Here is a 15308-nt window from a genome sequence, read left to right as displayed (position 1 = left end):
ATGATTAAATAAAATGTCTTGCCTTAACACAATGAAATATTGACCAGCCACTGAGTAAACTAAATGCATATAGAAAGCGGTTGGAAAGAAACGTGAAAAAATAAAACAATTGCTAGAGTAGTAGAATTATATGTATTTTCCTTTTATTAATTTATCTGAATGTTATTATTCTAGCAGAATAATTAAAATGCTTAAAACATTTTAAAATTTTAAAAAAAATTTGGCTCCAAACTAAATTTCTTCTTACTGTCTCTTATTTTTTATTTAGGGAAATTATCGTTTCATGAAACTCTTACTTACACGCAGAGCAAACTGGATGCAGAAGGATCTAGAAGAAATGACTCCTTTACACTTGACTACCCGGCACAAGAGCCCTAAGTGTTTGGCGCTTCTGCTGAAGTTTATGGCACCAGGAGAAGTGGATACACAGGATAAAAACAAGGTAACGGACTGTCAAAATCGAAGACAAATAGAGCAGAAAGCAAATGCTTTATTTTATGATGTGAAATCTCAAGGAAGAAGGCCTAAATTACCACTCATGCATGGTAGAACAATTCCAAGTCTCCACACACCCCAGTAAAGTATTTCACTTAAATTCTGTCATTTTATCCTCCCAGCAACCAGATGTGGTGGGTAGTATCATCTTTTTACATATGGGAAAACTGAAGCTCAAGAAGATTAAAATTCTGCCCGAGATCCAGTTGGCAGGAATAGAATTCAAACCAGGCCTGTCTAACTCCAACTCAGTATTTGACTGCTAGTCAAGATAGTTGCTAAAGGTAGTTAGATTTGTGGTGGCCAAATGCCCTGGGTAATGAACTAAGTGCATAGTGCTTTAATGGCCTGGGCTTAGGCATCATTCTTCTTGGGTTTCAGTGTAAAAGCCACCACTTGTTCTATGTCCATTGAATTACTTAACTCCTCTATTCCTCAATTTTCTCATATGCAAAAAGGGGATAAAGGGTTGTTGAAGATAAAATGAGACGATATATATGAAGTGTTTAGCACAATGCCCAGTGCATAGTATTCTCTCAATAAATATTAGCTTAAAATTATTATTATTAGTTCATTTTGATTCTAACATCTGCTCTGGCATTCTTACTAGGGTCCATTATCTTCCCTGCTCTTGAGTTTTAACATAGTGTGCCCATTGGTCATTGTTTTGGTCAACACTCTGATCATTCCTTACAGGAAAAAAATGTGGTCTTTAGTTAGACAAATGCAATCATCCTCTTCCTTTTCATCAGGCACTTAATCATAGAGTCTTGCTAACTCCAGCACTCTCATGTAATTAAAACTCTTATAAGTCATTCACTGGGTTTATATTCAATAATATTTTCACTCCCATAGTGTTCTTTATGTGACTTTTAGATTTTGTTTAGTAGTCATTCACATAACCCAGAGTTCTGAAATCAACTTTAACTTTATTTTACAACTTGTAAATTAATATTATTCTTAACTCACAGCATTTATAGTGCTGATATTTCACTGAGAATTCCCTGGTGGTCCAGTGGTTGGGACTCTGTCTTTTCACTGCTGAGGGCCTGGGTTCAATCCCTGGTCAGGGAACTAGGATTCCACAAGCCAAGTGGCTAAATAAATAAATATTTCACTGAAAAAAGCACAAGGCCCATTAATCACTTGAGAAGCTACAACTGTCTTTGGGCTTCATGTCTTCCCCAATATATTCTGTGAACTTCCTGCTGTCTTCCAGTCCTTGTATGTTCTTCTGTTATTGAACAGGGTTGGGAGGTTATTCAGTCAGAGAGATGGAAAATGGATCTGCATAGTCCAGGCAGCCACAGAGAAGAAAGAAGGACAAAAGCATAGAGCACTGAGTCTCAAACCATCTGAGGTGAAGGATCGTTTTTTTTTTAAATTTCTAATCTGTCACAGACCAATCATATTATAAAATACATTAAAAGTGAGCAACAAAAAACCAAACAACTCAATTAAAAAACTGGCAAAGGACTTGAATAGACATTTCTCCAAAGAAGATATACAAATGGCCAATAAGCACATGAAAAGATGCTTAATATAACTAATCACAAAAGAAACACAAATCAAAAACCACAGCGAGATAGCACTTCACACCCTTTAGGATAGCTATTATCACAAAAAAACAAAAATAACAAGTGTTGGTGAGGATGTGGAGAGATTTGAACCCTTGTGCACTGTTGGTGGGAATGTAAAATGGTACAGCCACTGTGGAAAACAATATGGCAGTTCCTCAAAAAATTAAACATAGAACTACTATATGATCCAGTAAATCTACTTCTGGTTATATACCCAAAAGAATTGAAATCAGGAATGAGAACAGATATTTGTACATCCATGTTCATAGCAGCGTTACTCAAAATAGCCCAAAGATGTTACTCACAAACCTCCCAAATGTCTTTTGATGGACAGCTGGATTAAAAAAATGCAGTATATACATACAGTAGAATATTATTCAGCCTTAAAGAGGAATGGAATTCTGACACATGCTACAATGTGGATGAACTTTGAGGACATTATGCCAAGTGACAAGTCAGACACAAAAAGACAAGTACTGTAAGATTCCACTTACAAGGTACCTAGAGGAGTCAAATTCATACAGACAGAAAGTAGAATGGTGGTTGCCAGGTGACGGGGAGGAGGTGGGAATTAGGAGTTATTGTTAAATGGGTATGGAGTTTCAGTTTGGGAAGATGAAAAAATTCTGGAGATAAATAGTACTGATGGTTACACAACAATGTGAACGTACTTAATACCACTGAACACTACACTTAGAAACAGTTAAAATGGTAAATTTTATGTTATGTACATTTTACCACAGTCCAAAAAAAAAGAATTACTAGAAAAATAAAAAACAAAGATGTAAAAAAATGCAACCCCAAACTTTTTACTGTTAGGTTCAACAGCATAATATATTTCAGTAAATATATTCAGAACAGGGACTTCCCTGGTGGTGCAGTGGTTAAGAATCTGCCTGCCAATGCAGAGACGGGACACGGGTTCAATCACTGGTCCAGGAAGATCCCACATGCTGTGGAGCAACTAAGCCCGTGTGCCACAACTACTGAGCCCACGTGCTGCAGCTACTGAAGCCCACGTGTCTAAAGCCCATGCTCCACAACAAGAGAAGCCACCAAAATGAGAAGCCCGCGCACCACAACGAAGAGTAGCCCCGGCTCGCCGCAACTAGAGAAAGCCCACGCACAGCAGTGAAGACCCAACGCAGCCAAAAATTAATTAATTCTTTAAAAAAGAACAAATATAGGAAAAGAAAAGAACTACAGAAACTGTACATGTTGTTTACTGAAAATGTGGTTTTAGGCGATTAACTGCTTTGATATTTGTGACTTTTTTATTCTTCAGTTATCACTAAACAAAAAGTAATGAGTTAATAACTCTACATGTTAGACGCCTGTAGGTTCACTTTGAATGAATACCACATATGCCAACATTTAAAGTTTTTAATGTGACAGTTGAGCTTGGTTCTTGCTGTTAAATGATTTCATTCTAGATTGGATTCATGACAATGCTACTCTCAAGGTATAAAGTATATCTAAACAGTTTCTCTGTGGTTTCATTAATAGTTCTCCTAATAGAGAAACCAGTATGTTGATGAGAATGACAGAAGAGATTTTTAAAGCAACATTGGCAAATTCAGCATGTTCATTTTTAACTTTATCTAAAAATAAAGCAAGTGTTGCTGTATTTTTAAAATATATCTTAACAATTTATCCTGTAAAATTAGTTAAATTTAAATTTATCCTTTGATATAAAAAATGGATTCTAGATCCATGATTTCCTATGCATGGATCTTTTCTGATAGATATTAAAATATAAACCTTCTATCAGATTCTTAAGGTGCTTAGTACAATATCAAGATGATCACTTGGGGCTTCCCTGGTGGTGCAGTGGTTTAGAGTCCGCCTGCCGATGCAGGGGACACAGGTTTGTGCCCCGGTCCGGGAGGATCCCACGTGCCGCGGAGCAGCTAGGCCTGTGAGCCATGGCCGCTGAGCCTGAGCGTCCGGAGCCTGTGCTCCGCGTGGGAGAGGCCACAACAGTGAGAGGCCCGCGTACCGCAAAAAAAAAAAAAAAAAAAAAAAAAAAAAGATGATCACTTGCTTTGTTGATAATTATTCATAAAATATTTCGCTGGGTTTTTCTTTCTCAGTATTATCAGGTATTAGTACTTGATGACCTAAATCCCTGCCATGGTTAAGATGTCAGATTCTGGAGTCAGACTGCCTGGGTTTAAACTCTCTATTCAGCCACTTGCTACCTTCACACCCTTGAGCAGATTACTTACCCTCTTCGTACTTAACTTTCCTCACCAGTCGTATGCAAATTCAAGAGTAGTCATTTCCCAGAGTTGTCATGATATAGACTACATGAGATAAAATATATAAAACTCTTACGACAGTGCCTGTCACACACTGAAAGTTTGGGAAGAGTTTGTTGTGTTTTCACTGTTACTGTAGTTACTGTTATTTTGAGGATCTCTCAATTTTGCAGCAAACAGCTCTGCATTGGAGTGCCTACTACAATAACCCTGAGCATGTGAAGCTGCTCATCAAGCATGATTCCAACATTGGAATTCCTGATGTCGAAGGCAAGATCCCACTTCACTGGGCAGCCAACCACAAAGATCCGAGTGCTGTTCATACAGTGCGATGCATTCTGGTGGGTGTAATGGATGGCCTTTCCAAATATATATATATATATATATACACACACACACACACACACACACACATATATATATATATATATATATAAAATGAAATATCCAATATATGCAAAAGCATTTATATGACACACAACCAAATTATGAAGCAAAAGAGTATAACAAACATGTGAGCTCATCACCAAGAAATAAAACATTTTAATACTGTTATTTAAGACCAAACAGAACTTTCCTATGTGCCAGTTTCCAAATACATTCTCTCTCCCTGTGCCATTCCTGTCCCCTATCAACTGCTTTTCTGAGTTTATATTTATCATCCCTGTCTTTGTTTTATACTTGTTCTTATTAAATAGTAAACAGATGTAAGTGAATATTTATATAATACATTTAAGATATATAAGGAAACAACAAATCCTCATGTACTCATCACTGAGTTGAGGAGCCAAGTACATTACCATTGAAGTTCCCTGGATACCTCCCAGTACCGTTCTTTTCTCTCCTTTCTCAGAGTCAGCCACTATCCTCAGTTTTGTGATTATCATTCCACTGGTTTTCATTATAGTTTTGACATGTGTTTGTATCCCTAAAAAATATATTGTTTAGTTTTTAACATTTTTGAATTTTATATTCATAGAATCATACTGTATGTATTCTTCCGCAACATACTTTTCTCTTGCTCAGTGTTAAGCTAGTGATTTTATCTATGTTGCTATGTGTAGCTGTAATATATTACTTTTTACTGCTGTATAGTATTCCATTTTATGAAGATTAAATGACACACATTATTCAGTCTGTTATTGACTGACATTTGGAACTGTTTCCAATTTTTTGCTATTTACAACAGTGCTGCTCTGAACCTTTTGTAAAAGCATATCTAGGGTATCTAGGGTATGTATTTAACTGGTTGTTGCAGGTATATAGAAATGCAATTGATAGTTTGGGCCATTAATTATATATTTAACCAACTTGGTATACTTTCTTATTAATTTTGAATATTTATCAGTATATTCTTTGAGGTTTTCTAATCACTCCTTCCCAAATTCCAACTTACAGGCTATGGTAGTCTAATATTTAGTCCTATTTGCTTATAACACACAAATTAGACTTTAAAAGATATTGTTTTATTTGTACAATGAAAATTTATTTCTACTTGTGTGTTAACTAATTTCTTTGCTCTGCATTTCTTCTTGAGTCTCAAATTTTCCTTCTAGAGTTATTATTATCTTACTTCCTGAAATATAATTCTTAGAACTTCCTTTAGTGTAGATCTCTGTTGTTGACGTATCTTTTTTTTTTTTTATAAACTTATTTATTTGTTTGTGTTTTGTTTTGTTTTTTTGGCTGTGTTGGGTCTTTGTTGCTGTGCATGGGCTTTCTCTAGTTGCGGTGAGTAGGGGCTACTCTTCATTGCAGTGTGTGGGCTTCTTTTGTTGTGGAGCACAGGCTCTAGGCGCACAGGCTTCAGTAGCTGTGGCACGTGGGCTCTAGAGCTCAGGCTCAGTAGTTGTGCATGGGCTTTGTTGCTCCATGGCATGTAGGATCTTTCCAGCCCAGGGACTGAACCCATGTCCCCTGCATTGGCAGGTGGATTCTTAACCACTGCACCACCAGGGAAGCCCTCCCTGATTTTATTTGTTAAGAATGTCTACATTTCTACTGTGCTCTTGAATATGTAGTTTTCCTGTATACACAGTTCTAAGTAGTTACTTTTCTCAACTCTTTCAGACTGTCATTTTGCTGCTTTCTGCCTTTCATTAATTCCTCTTGAAGAGCCTGTTATTGGTCTATGTCACCCCTTTATAGATATCTTTTCTCTCAGGCTGCTTTTAAAAATTTTTCTATATGGCATACTACAGTTTTACTACGGTTTGTCTAGGTGTGCCTTTTTTTTTTTTTTCCTGTTTGGTATACATTCTGATTATTGCATCTCATTTCTGGAAAATATATAACCATTATCTCTTTAAATATTGCATCTCTTTTATTCTCTCTACTCCTGCCTATGGGGTCTCCAGGAATACATATTTTAGACTTTTCCATTTTACTTTCCATGTCTCTTAACTTCTCTTTTACATTTCTATCATCTTGTCTCTTTCTACTACATTCTGGGTAATTACATCAGATCTGCCTTCCAGTTTGCCAGGTCTTTCTTCAGCTGCATCCAATCTCTTGTTTACCCTATTCATTTAGTCTTCAATCTTAGTGATTACATTTTCACTTCTAAAAGTTCTACTTGGTTCTTTTTCAGATCTGCCTGATCATTTTGAGAATTTTTGTTCCTTGCTCACCTTTTATTTCATTTTTTATTTTCTTACATGTTTCATAGATAGTTATTTTATATTCTTTATGTGTTAATTACAAGATCTGAAGTCTTTGGAGGATGATTCTCACTCATAATATCTTATTTCCTCACAGATTTGGCTTTTTTTTTCTCCTTTATAAATGCATCTAAGTCCTTGGGAGACTCAAGGCCCTAGAATACCATTGTGGTAATATTCTACTTCTTTTTTTGAAGCGTTTATAATACCTTTAATACTCTTTTTTGTAAAATAGCCTGACTGTATAGACAGCTCTAAATCTGGGATGGCCCTTCAGAGAGTTCTTAAATTTGGACAAGAGAGCTTGGCTTTGGATATGACCTAATCTGAGAAGGGACCTGACCGTGGGTGAGGTAACTCTCTTTAGCTGAAGCAATTCCAAAAGGATGACAGTAGAAAGTCATTTGCTGGCAGCACTTGCAGCAGCTGGGGAAGTAGGTCCTTTAGTCTTGAAGGAGGACCTAAGCAATGCATCATATCTGCTGCAAAGATCCAGTAGAAAAATAAATGTTGTGAACTATCAATTTAAACCGAATATCCGATGAACATATGATTTTAAAAAAACTGCACCTCATTCATAAAAGAAATACAAATTAAAACATCAGTGAAATGCTTTTCATACCTATAAGGGGAAAAATGTTGTAAGTTTGATAATACTAAGTGGTTAATATGTACCAGCATGTGGGGAAATAAAAGCTTTTACACATCGTCATGGATGTGTTAATTAGTACAGCCATTTAGAGAGCAGTTTGACAATACTAGCTGAAGATACAAATATCCTTCAACCCAGCAATTTCCCATCTAGGTGTCTGGGCTAGAGAAAAATCACATGTGCCACAAAGGGACATGTAAAGGAAGCGTGTTCATTGCAGCATTATTGTTAATAGTGGGAAAAAATGTAAATAACCTAAATATCCCTCAGTAGGAGAATGGTTAACTAAATTGTGGTTTAACAAATGGACTAGTATCATCATAGATACCCAAATGTATTGTGTTGGAATTAAAAATTCAAAAGTATAATTTTGAAAGAAAAAATTCAGGGATATGTATGGTATAATACATAAGTATAAATATTGAAAACACACATACAAAATTTAACTGTTGTTTATGGATGTATATATATGAAGCAAAAATACAAAACATATGCCTTTAGCTGAAGCTGTAAGAGATTAAAAAAAGCACATTAGGCAAAATGTTGATCCCTATTTAATCTATTGATAGATGGTACATGTTTATTGTATCTTTTCTGTACTTTTTATAGTTAAATATGAAATTTAATTTTTAAAGATTTAGACTGTATACTCTTTTTCTGAATGTATCACTTCTGCTGAGAGAGAATATGTAGGTTTCAAAAATTTCTCAGTTAATACTATGTCAAATGTGATTTAGTAAGGATTCCATGTATGTCTCTGGTTCCTTAAAAATAGGATGCTGCTCCAACAGAGTCTTTACTGAACTGGCAAGACTATGAGGGTCGAACACCTCTTCACTTTGCAGTTGCTGATGGGAACGTGACAGTGGTTGATGTCCTGACCTCATACGAAAGCTGCAATATAACATCTTATGATAACTTATTTCGAACGCCTCTTCACTGGGCAGCTTTACTAGGTGAGTTGAATGTGAAACCAAGGATCAACAGCAGGAGGAACTGCATGAGTATAGGAAATTTTCCATGGCTTCTCTCCCCCTGTCAGCTCCCACCTCCTATTTAATTGTTTTAGTTTTTAATTGATATGTGGCACTTTATACCTAAATCCCTCTGTTGTATGCTTAAATTTTAGCAATATAAAATGTATTCTCTGTTATATATTAATTTCAACATCGTGTCTTTTCATTTTTATTATAAAAGTAATGCACATTTGTTGACAAATGTAAATATAAAATAATCATCACATTCAATGCCTTTGCTTTTTTGGAGAAGGGCTTTAATTTTATGTGTGAGCTAATACTATGATATTTGATTTCCTTTTCATCATATTTCCTGATATGCCTTTGACATCTTTTTGGGGATCACTTTTTTAGATGAGAGAGTATATATGTGTATGTGTCTGATTTTTGGCAATCTGAAGTCTTTCTCTTTTAGTGAAGGAGTTTTACCCACTGATAATCATTGTTATAAATTGTATAATTTGATCTTTTTTCTGTTATTCTGCTCTTTGAGTATTGTTAGTGTTTTGGTTTTTTTCCTGATTCCTTTGTTTTCTGCCTTGTGGTGTGTGCATTACATTCGTTGTTGTTTGGTTTTGAATTGCCTAATGTTTTAGGAGGATTTTTAGGTTCTACTAGTAGTTACTTTTAAATTTTTAAGCCTAAGTCAGAGTCCAGAGCAAAACTGTGTCTATTGATTCCCATCTATTTAAAATGAGGAATTTAGCACACTTTCACTTATCATTCTTTGGGTATTTGTAAATATAATCTGATAGTAATTATTAATTAATATTAATAATTATAATAAACCATTATTATTATGGACTTAGTTTTTAAATTACACATAATCTCTTTTTTAAATGATTGCATTCAGTTTTATAGTCAGATTTATAATTATTATTTAGACTTCATTTCAAGGTGCAGTTTCATCCCTTTTCCTCTGCATTCTAGGAGGACTTTGCAAATTTGTCTCCACAGCACTAAATTGACTTGTGTTTCACAAGTTCAGCTTTCTTTCTGCCTCTTATAGATTGTATTTTAGGTTATATTTTGATTTCCTTCTCTCATCCATATTTCTTTTTATCTCAGCTTTTTTCCTTTTTATCTCCTTCCATTACCTTTTCATTTTAGATTATTCTCTTCTTAGGATATTCTGTTTCATTTCATAGAGGCCATCTCTTTGCAAAAGTCAAGGATGCCAAACAGTTGCCTGAAATTTTCCTCTGGATCCTTCTCTAGATCATTTTCTGAGGTATGCTCTTCTTCTTTCTGATGGTGTTCCTTTCTCCCTGTCCTAGAGTATGTTTTCGTATAGCCTTTACTGAATTTTTCTCTTTATCTTTCAAACAAGAGATATTTAGGGCTTCCCTGGTGGCACAGTGGTTAGGAGTCCACCTGCCGATGCAGGGGACACGGGTTCGTGCCCCGGTCTGGGAAGATCCCACATGCCATGGAGCGGCTGGGCCCGTGAGCCATGGCTGCTGAGCCTGTGCGTCCGGAGCCTCTGCTCCGCAACGGAAGAGGCCACAACAGTGAGAGGCCCACGTACCAAAAAAAAAGAAAAAAAGAGAGAGATATTTAGATTGACTATGTGCATAGATTGCCTTTGATCCTGTTTTTGCCCATTCATGTTATGGGGAACTCCATCTCAAACCATAGCTGGAGAGCAGGTAGACGAGCACAACTCCCACTCAAATTCCTTTTTTTCTGCCTGGCTTTCATGCAGTGTATTGTTGCTCTGCTAATGTGGCATCTTCTTCATTGCCTCATTCCCTATACACTGAAGCAATGGCATGTATGAAATTCAGGTTTCCTAAATATACTATTACCAGGCTTATTTATTCTTTGATCCTTTCTACAGTTCTTCACTTGTGGAGACCACATCCACATCCTCCAAAGTGTACTGCAGAGCATGTTTCTCTACTACCACCTCATCATTCCTGCCCACTTGTTTTCTGGGATTTGAAATCACTGCCTAGATGTTAAAAAATTGGGGGAGGGAGGTTAGAGGGGGTGGATAGAAGGCCTCAGAGGTCACAAGAGTTTGTATTATAGGTTGTCCTCCTGAATAGCAGAAGAGGACAACTGTGCAGTTCTGATCGATGGTGCAATGGAACCTGGAGACTAGAGACACTGATGGCTGAGATGGGCTGGCTTCTAACGTGCCGCCTTCTGTTTTTATGAGCAGTTTTATAAGGTGAAGCCAGGGGATGCAGTGAGCGGATACCTAATACAGTTTTTTCTCAATCTGGCTATTATAATTAGTCGTTTCCTTCCTGGTTGAAGCATTAAGTTTTTAGTGTTGTAAGTTTTTGCCTTTATGCTACATAATCATGTATTTTCGTGAGAAGTTAGAAGAGGCTGCACTGGGCATTGTGAATGCTGGTTTATGTGCTAATGATTTTTCTTACCCCTTTCCTTTAAATAGATTATAAATGAATCAGTTCTTTTATGTGATAACTACCTTGTGTCTGCTTTCAGGCCACGCACAGATTGTCCATCTCCTTTTAGAAAGAAATAAGTCTGGAACCATCCCATCTGACAGCCAAGGAGCAACACCCTTGCACTATGCAGCTCAGAGTAACTTCGCTGTAAGTAAACCATGACAATTATCTTTTTTTTTAATTAAATTTTTATTTTGATATAATTGTAAATTCACATGCAGTTGTAAGAAATAAGACAGCAAGATCCCGTGTACCCTTCATTCAGTTCACTCCAGTGGTAACATCTTGCAAAAGTATAATATAATGTCATAAACTGGAAATTGATATCGATATAATCCACTGACCTTATTCAGGTTTCACACTGTTACATGTACTCATTTGTGTGTTTGTGTAGCAATTATTTTTTAACAATTGCTCATACTGTTCACTCTCTGATTCAGGTGATAGTCTGAATTTTTATAAAGTTGTTAGTCACGTGGGAAGTTTTAAAGAATTTTTATTTTAACTGTTCAGTGTAGCATTTTGCTTTACTGCAAGTGTACTTAATCTTTTTTGTTAATTGTAAGGCACTAAAGACAGTCTAGTGTTTGGCAATCTGTAATTGTCCTGAAGGCAGTGGGCAAGGCTTTAGAACTAGATAGACCTTGGCTAGAATCCTGACTGTGCTATTTGCTAGCTGTATGACCTTGCATAAGTTCTTAACCTCTCTGAATCTTAGTTTCTTCATATGTAAAATGAGAATAATTATACCTTTTCTTTTAGGATTATTGTAAGGATTAGAGAAAGTTTATGACCAGTGCCTAGGGTAATACTTGGCATAGAGTAGGTATTCAAGAAATAGCATTCATTGTTATTATTATTTGTGCTAATAATTTTGTATATTGTACATCTGAGAAAGAAAAATATGAATTATTGATATATCCAAAGATATTAACTATTATTAATAGTTCCTTCCTGCCACCCTTTACAGTTTACAAAGTACTTTCTCATCCATTATGTCACTCAGTCCAGCCAGCAACATGATAATGTCTAGGCTGCTTCAGCCTCCTGAGTATGAGTGGCCACTAAGAACTAGAGACACATCCAAAGAGGCACACATTAACGCAGTCACAGTGGATTTTGCTGCCTTCTACATGAGAGTGCATAGTGAAACACCTGGTTTCATTAAATTATGAGAATGTTATCATCAGCATAGTATAATTCCATCTTCCTGACCTCCCCAAATGCACTATTGAATCCACTGAATTCTTGGATTGAGAAAACATCTTATTTTCCCACTTTTCTTTCTCTCTGATACCCAGAGCAACTATAGCAATCATCCCCCTTCTTGGCATTCCTAAAAGTCTATTCTATATATCACCTAAAGTTTTGGTAAACCATTATCTTCTATTATCTCCCAAGATCTCAGAAAAATACAGAGTTTTTGAGGAGGAGTTCATTCTTATTACACATAGATAAGAAATCCAATTGGCCCAGTCTACTCAACCTATGGAAATCAGAATTCAATCCATATTTCAACATAGGCCTATGAAAGGATATGTTATCCCTACTTACAGATGAAGAAACCAAGGTTCCAAGAGAGTAAATGATTTGCTCAAGATCTTGAACCCAAGTCTTAGACTCCAAATTTAACCTATGTACAGAAACCAGTAATTAAGTAACTGCGCTAATGCAAGTAAGAAAGAACGCTAGAACATTATAGATGTTTATTCAAAGAAACACTTGCTTTAGACAATCTGCCAATTACAGAAATGGTTTTTTAAGTTTTTTAATAATTATGCAAATTTTATAGGCTCAGTTTCAAGTCCCTTGATCTCCTGGGACTCTACTAATTCACAAAAGGTTGAAATTCTCTTTTTAAAAAACATCATCAACAACAACAGTCCCATAAAACCCTTGCAAACATTCATCATTAAGAAAACATACTCAACAAAGAAATGTTTGCAAATTATTAAAAGAAACCCCCCAAATCACCAACATTTTAAAATTTTATTTCTTTTTTTTAATAAATTTATTTATTTACTTATTTTTGGCTGCATCACGTCTTCATTGCTGCACATGGGCTTTCTCTAGTTGTGGCGAGCGGGGGCTACTCTTCGTTGCAGTGTGCAGGCTTCTCATCGCAGTGGCTTGTTGCGGACATGGGCTCTAGTGCGCGGACTTCAGTAGTTGTGGCACGTGGGCTCAGTAGTTCTGGCTCGCAAGCTCTAGAGTGCAGGCTCAGTAGCTGTGGCTCACGGGCTTAGTTGTTCTGCAGCATGTGCGATCTTCCTGGACCAGGGATTGAACCCGTGTCCCCTGCACTGGATTCTTAACCACCAGGGAAGTCCCAAAATTTTATTTCTTTATTCAAATCTACTTAATAAGGACATACACTAGATCCTAAGGAGCACTAAGCTGTAATACCTCAGTAGCTCAATATCTAGTTTTAAGACGAGGAAGCAGTGTGTGTTACAGTGGAAAGAGTGAAGTGATTTAACCCTGCATTCTACTCCTGTTAACTGCTACCAATGCTTATATGACCTTGAGTCTAAATGTCATCTGTAAAATGAGGAGCTGGACGAGATGAGCCCTTAAATTTTTTCTTGCTCTGAAATATTGATCATCAACATTTTGTACATTTTTGACCAACTCACCGCCTCCAGAAATTGTTCTCTTCTGAAACTATTTTATTTCCATTCAAGCAAAAGTTTCTATGATCTTACTAAAAGCTTGTAAGCATCTGAGTTTTGAGGAAAGATGCAATTTTAAATGCTATGAATATTAACCCCCGTTAAAATTGTTAAACACTATTAGAATTACTAAGGGTCCTAATTTTTGTATGATTCTATAGAGGAAGGACCTTGAATGTAGGAAATGCTGAATAAATATTTGTTTAGATGAATTGAACACTGCATTTCTCAGTAACCACCCATAATTATTTGATAAATGCACTATTTTTAAAAATAACAACAAAACATACAGTGAGAGAATGTATTAGGCTTCTCTGCAGTTGAGTTTTTAAACTTAATTGAGGATGATCATTCTCAATTATTAGAATGTTGAATGAGGGAGTTAGGTTATATTTTTGAAGTGCTATGAAAACTAAAACCAATGTATAAGGACAGAAGATTGTTACTTTCAATGGAAATTGTAATTTCGTTATTCATAAAAAGATAATTTCATTTGATTCAAAAGTAGAGGAAGGGGCTTCCCTGGTGGCGCAGTGGTTGAGAGTCCGCCTGCTGATGCAGGGGACATGGGTTCGTGCCCCGGTACGGGAGGATCCCACGTGCCGCAGAGCGCCTGGGCCCGTGGGCCATGGCCGCTGAGCCTGCGCGTCCGGAGCCTGTGCTCCGCAACGGGAGAGGCCGCGACAGTGAGAGGCCCGTGTACTGCAAAAAAAAAAAAAATAGAGGAAAAAATACTTTGCTTCTTAGTGGAAGTCACATATAACACTGGCTTTCTTACCAAAGAAAATGCTACTCTCTTGTCTCAAATTTTTAAATGAAGTTTTCTTACAGGAAACAGTTAAAGTGTTTCTAAAACATCCTTCAGTAAAAGATGATTCAGACCTTGAAGGAAGAACATCCTTTATGTGGGCTGCTGGGAAAGGCAGTGATGACGTCCTTAGGACTATGCTGAGTTTAAAATCTGACATTGACATTAACATGGCAGACAAGTATGGAGGTACAGGTAAGAACTGGCAGACATATTCAGTTTGCTTTCATTCAAGCTTCAAGGTGTAGATGGTGCTATTTTGCAAAATAGTAAGTTGAAACCATTGTTCCTAATCTAATATTGTTTGACTTTCATCTTAACTTTTTAAGTTTAGGTTGCCAGGACATCACTGCAGCAGCTTTATTTCTTCCGAGTATTATGGCTAAAATTAGCCTGTGTTTCTACCAAGTGAATCTTGGCATTTGATTTACAAGCCTTGTTGCTCCTTAGACATGATTGCGGGAACTCTTCTGGTCATATATCTTTGTGTAAAAAAGAATGAACCTGCATTTTAAAACTATACCTACCTAGCAATTATTAACTATATTTTCAACCATTTAGAATTACATTTTAGAGAACACACACATCTAAGTATGTTCTCACCAGGCTCATTTAATATGCTCTTTTCTCAGTTTTGAACAGCATTGCTGCATCCTGAATCTCCCATTTCAGAGTTAACCTCCCATGGCTCTAGAAGCTTCAAAGCTTCAAAATCTCTTACTAGGTGCTTCCTTTAATCTC

At 36.4% G+C, this 15308-nt stretch overlaps 1 protein-coding gene across 4 annotated transcripts in view; it reads left to right on the top strand.

Annotated features, from left to right (window-relative positions):
- INVS (inversin) overlaps nucleotides 1-15308 on the top strand; it is a 145280-nt gene that overhangs the window by 68134 nt on the left and 61838 nt on the right. For all 4 annotated transcript variants that reach the window (XM_027105365.1, XM_027105362.1, XM_027105363.1 and 1 more), the window contains 5 exons: nucleotides 269-442; nucleotides 4510-4677; nucleotides 8424-8604; nucleotides 11125-11234; nucleotides 14591-14762. In XM_027105365.1, the coding sequence (XP_026961166.1) occupies nucleotides 269-442; nucleotides 4510-4677; nucleotides 8424-8604; nucleotides 11125-11234; nucleotides 14591-14762 (805 nt within the window). The remainder of the gene's footprint in view (nucleotides 1-268; nucleotides 443-4509; nucleotides 4678-8423; nucleotides 8605-11124; nucleotides 11235-14590; nucleotides 14763-15308) is intronic.

This window comes from Aethalodelphis obliquidens, unplaced genomic scaffold (assembly GCF_003676395.1).
Source record: "Aethalodelphis obliquidens isolate GAN/ISIS:26980383/991018 unplaced genomic scaffold, ASM367639v1 scaffold7, whole genome shotgun sequence".
In the NCBI taxonomy this organism is placed as follows: Eukaryota; Metazoa; Chordata; class Mammalia; order Artiodactyla; family Delphinidae; genus Aethalodelphis; species Aethalodelphis obliquidens.
This window is presented reverse-complemented; position numbering and strand designations above follow the sequence as displayed.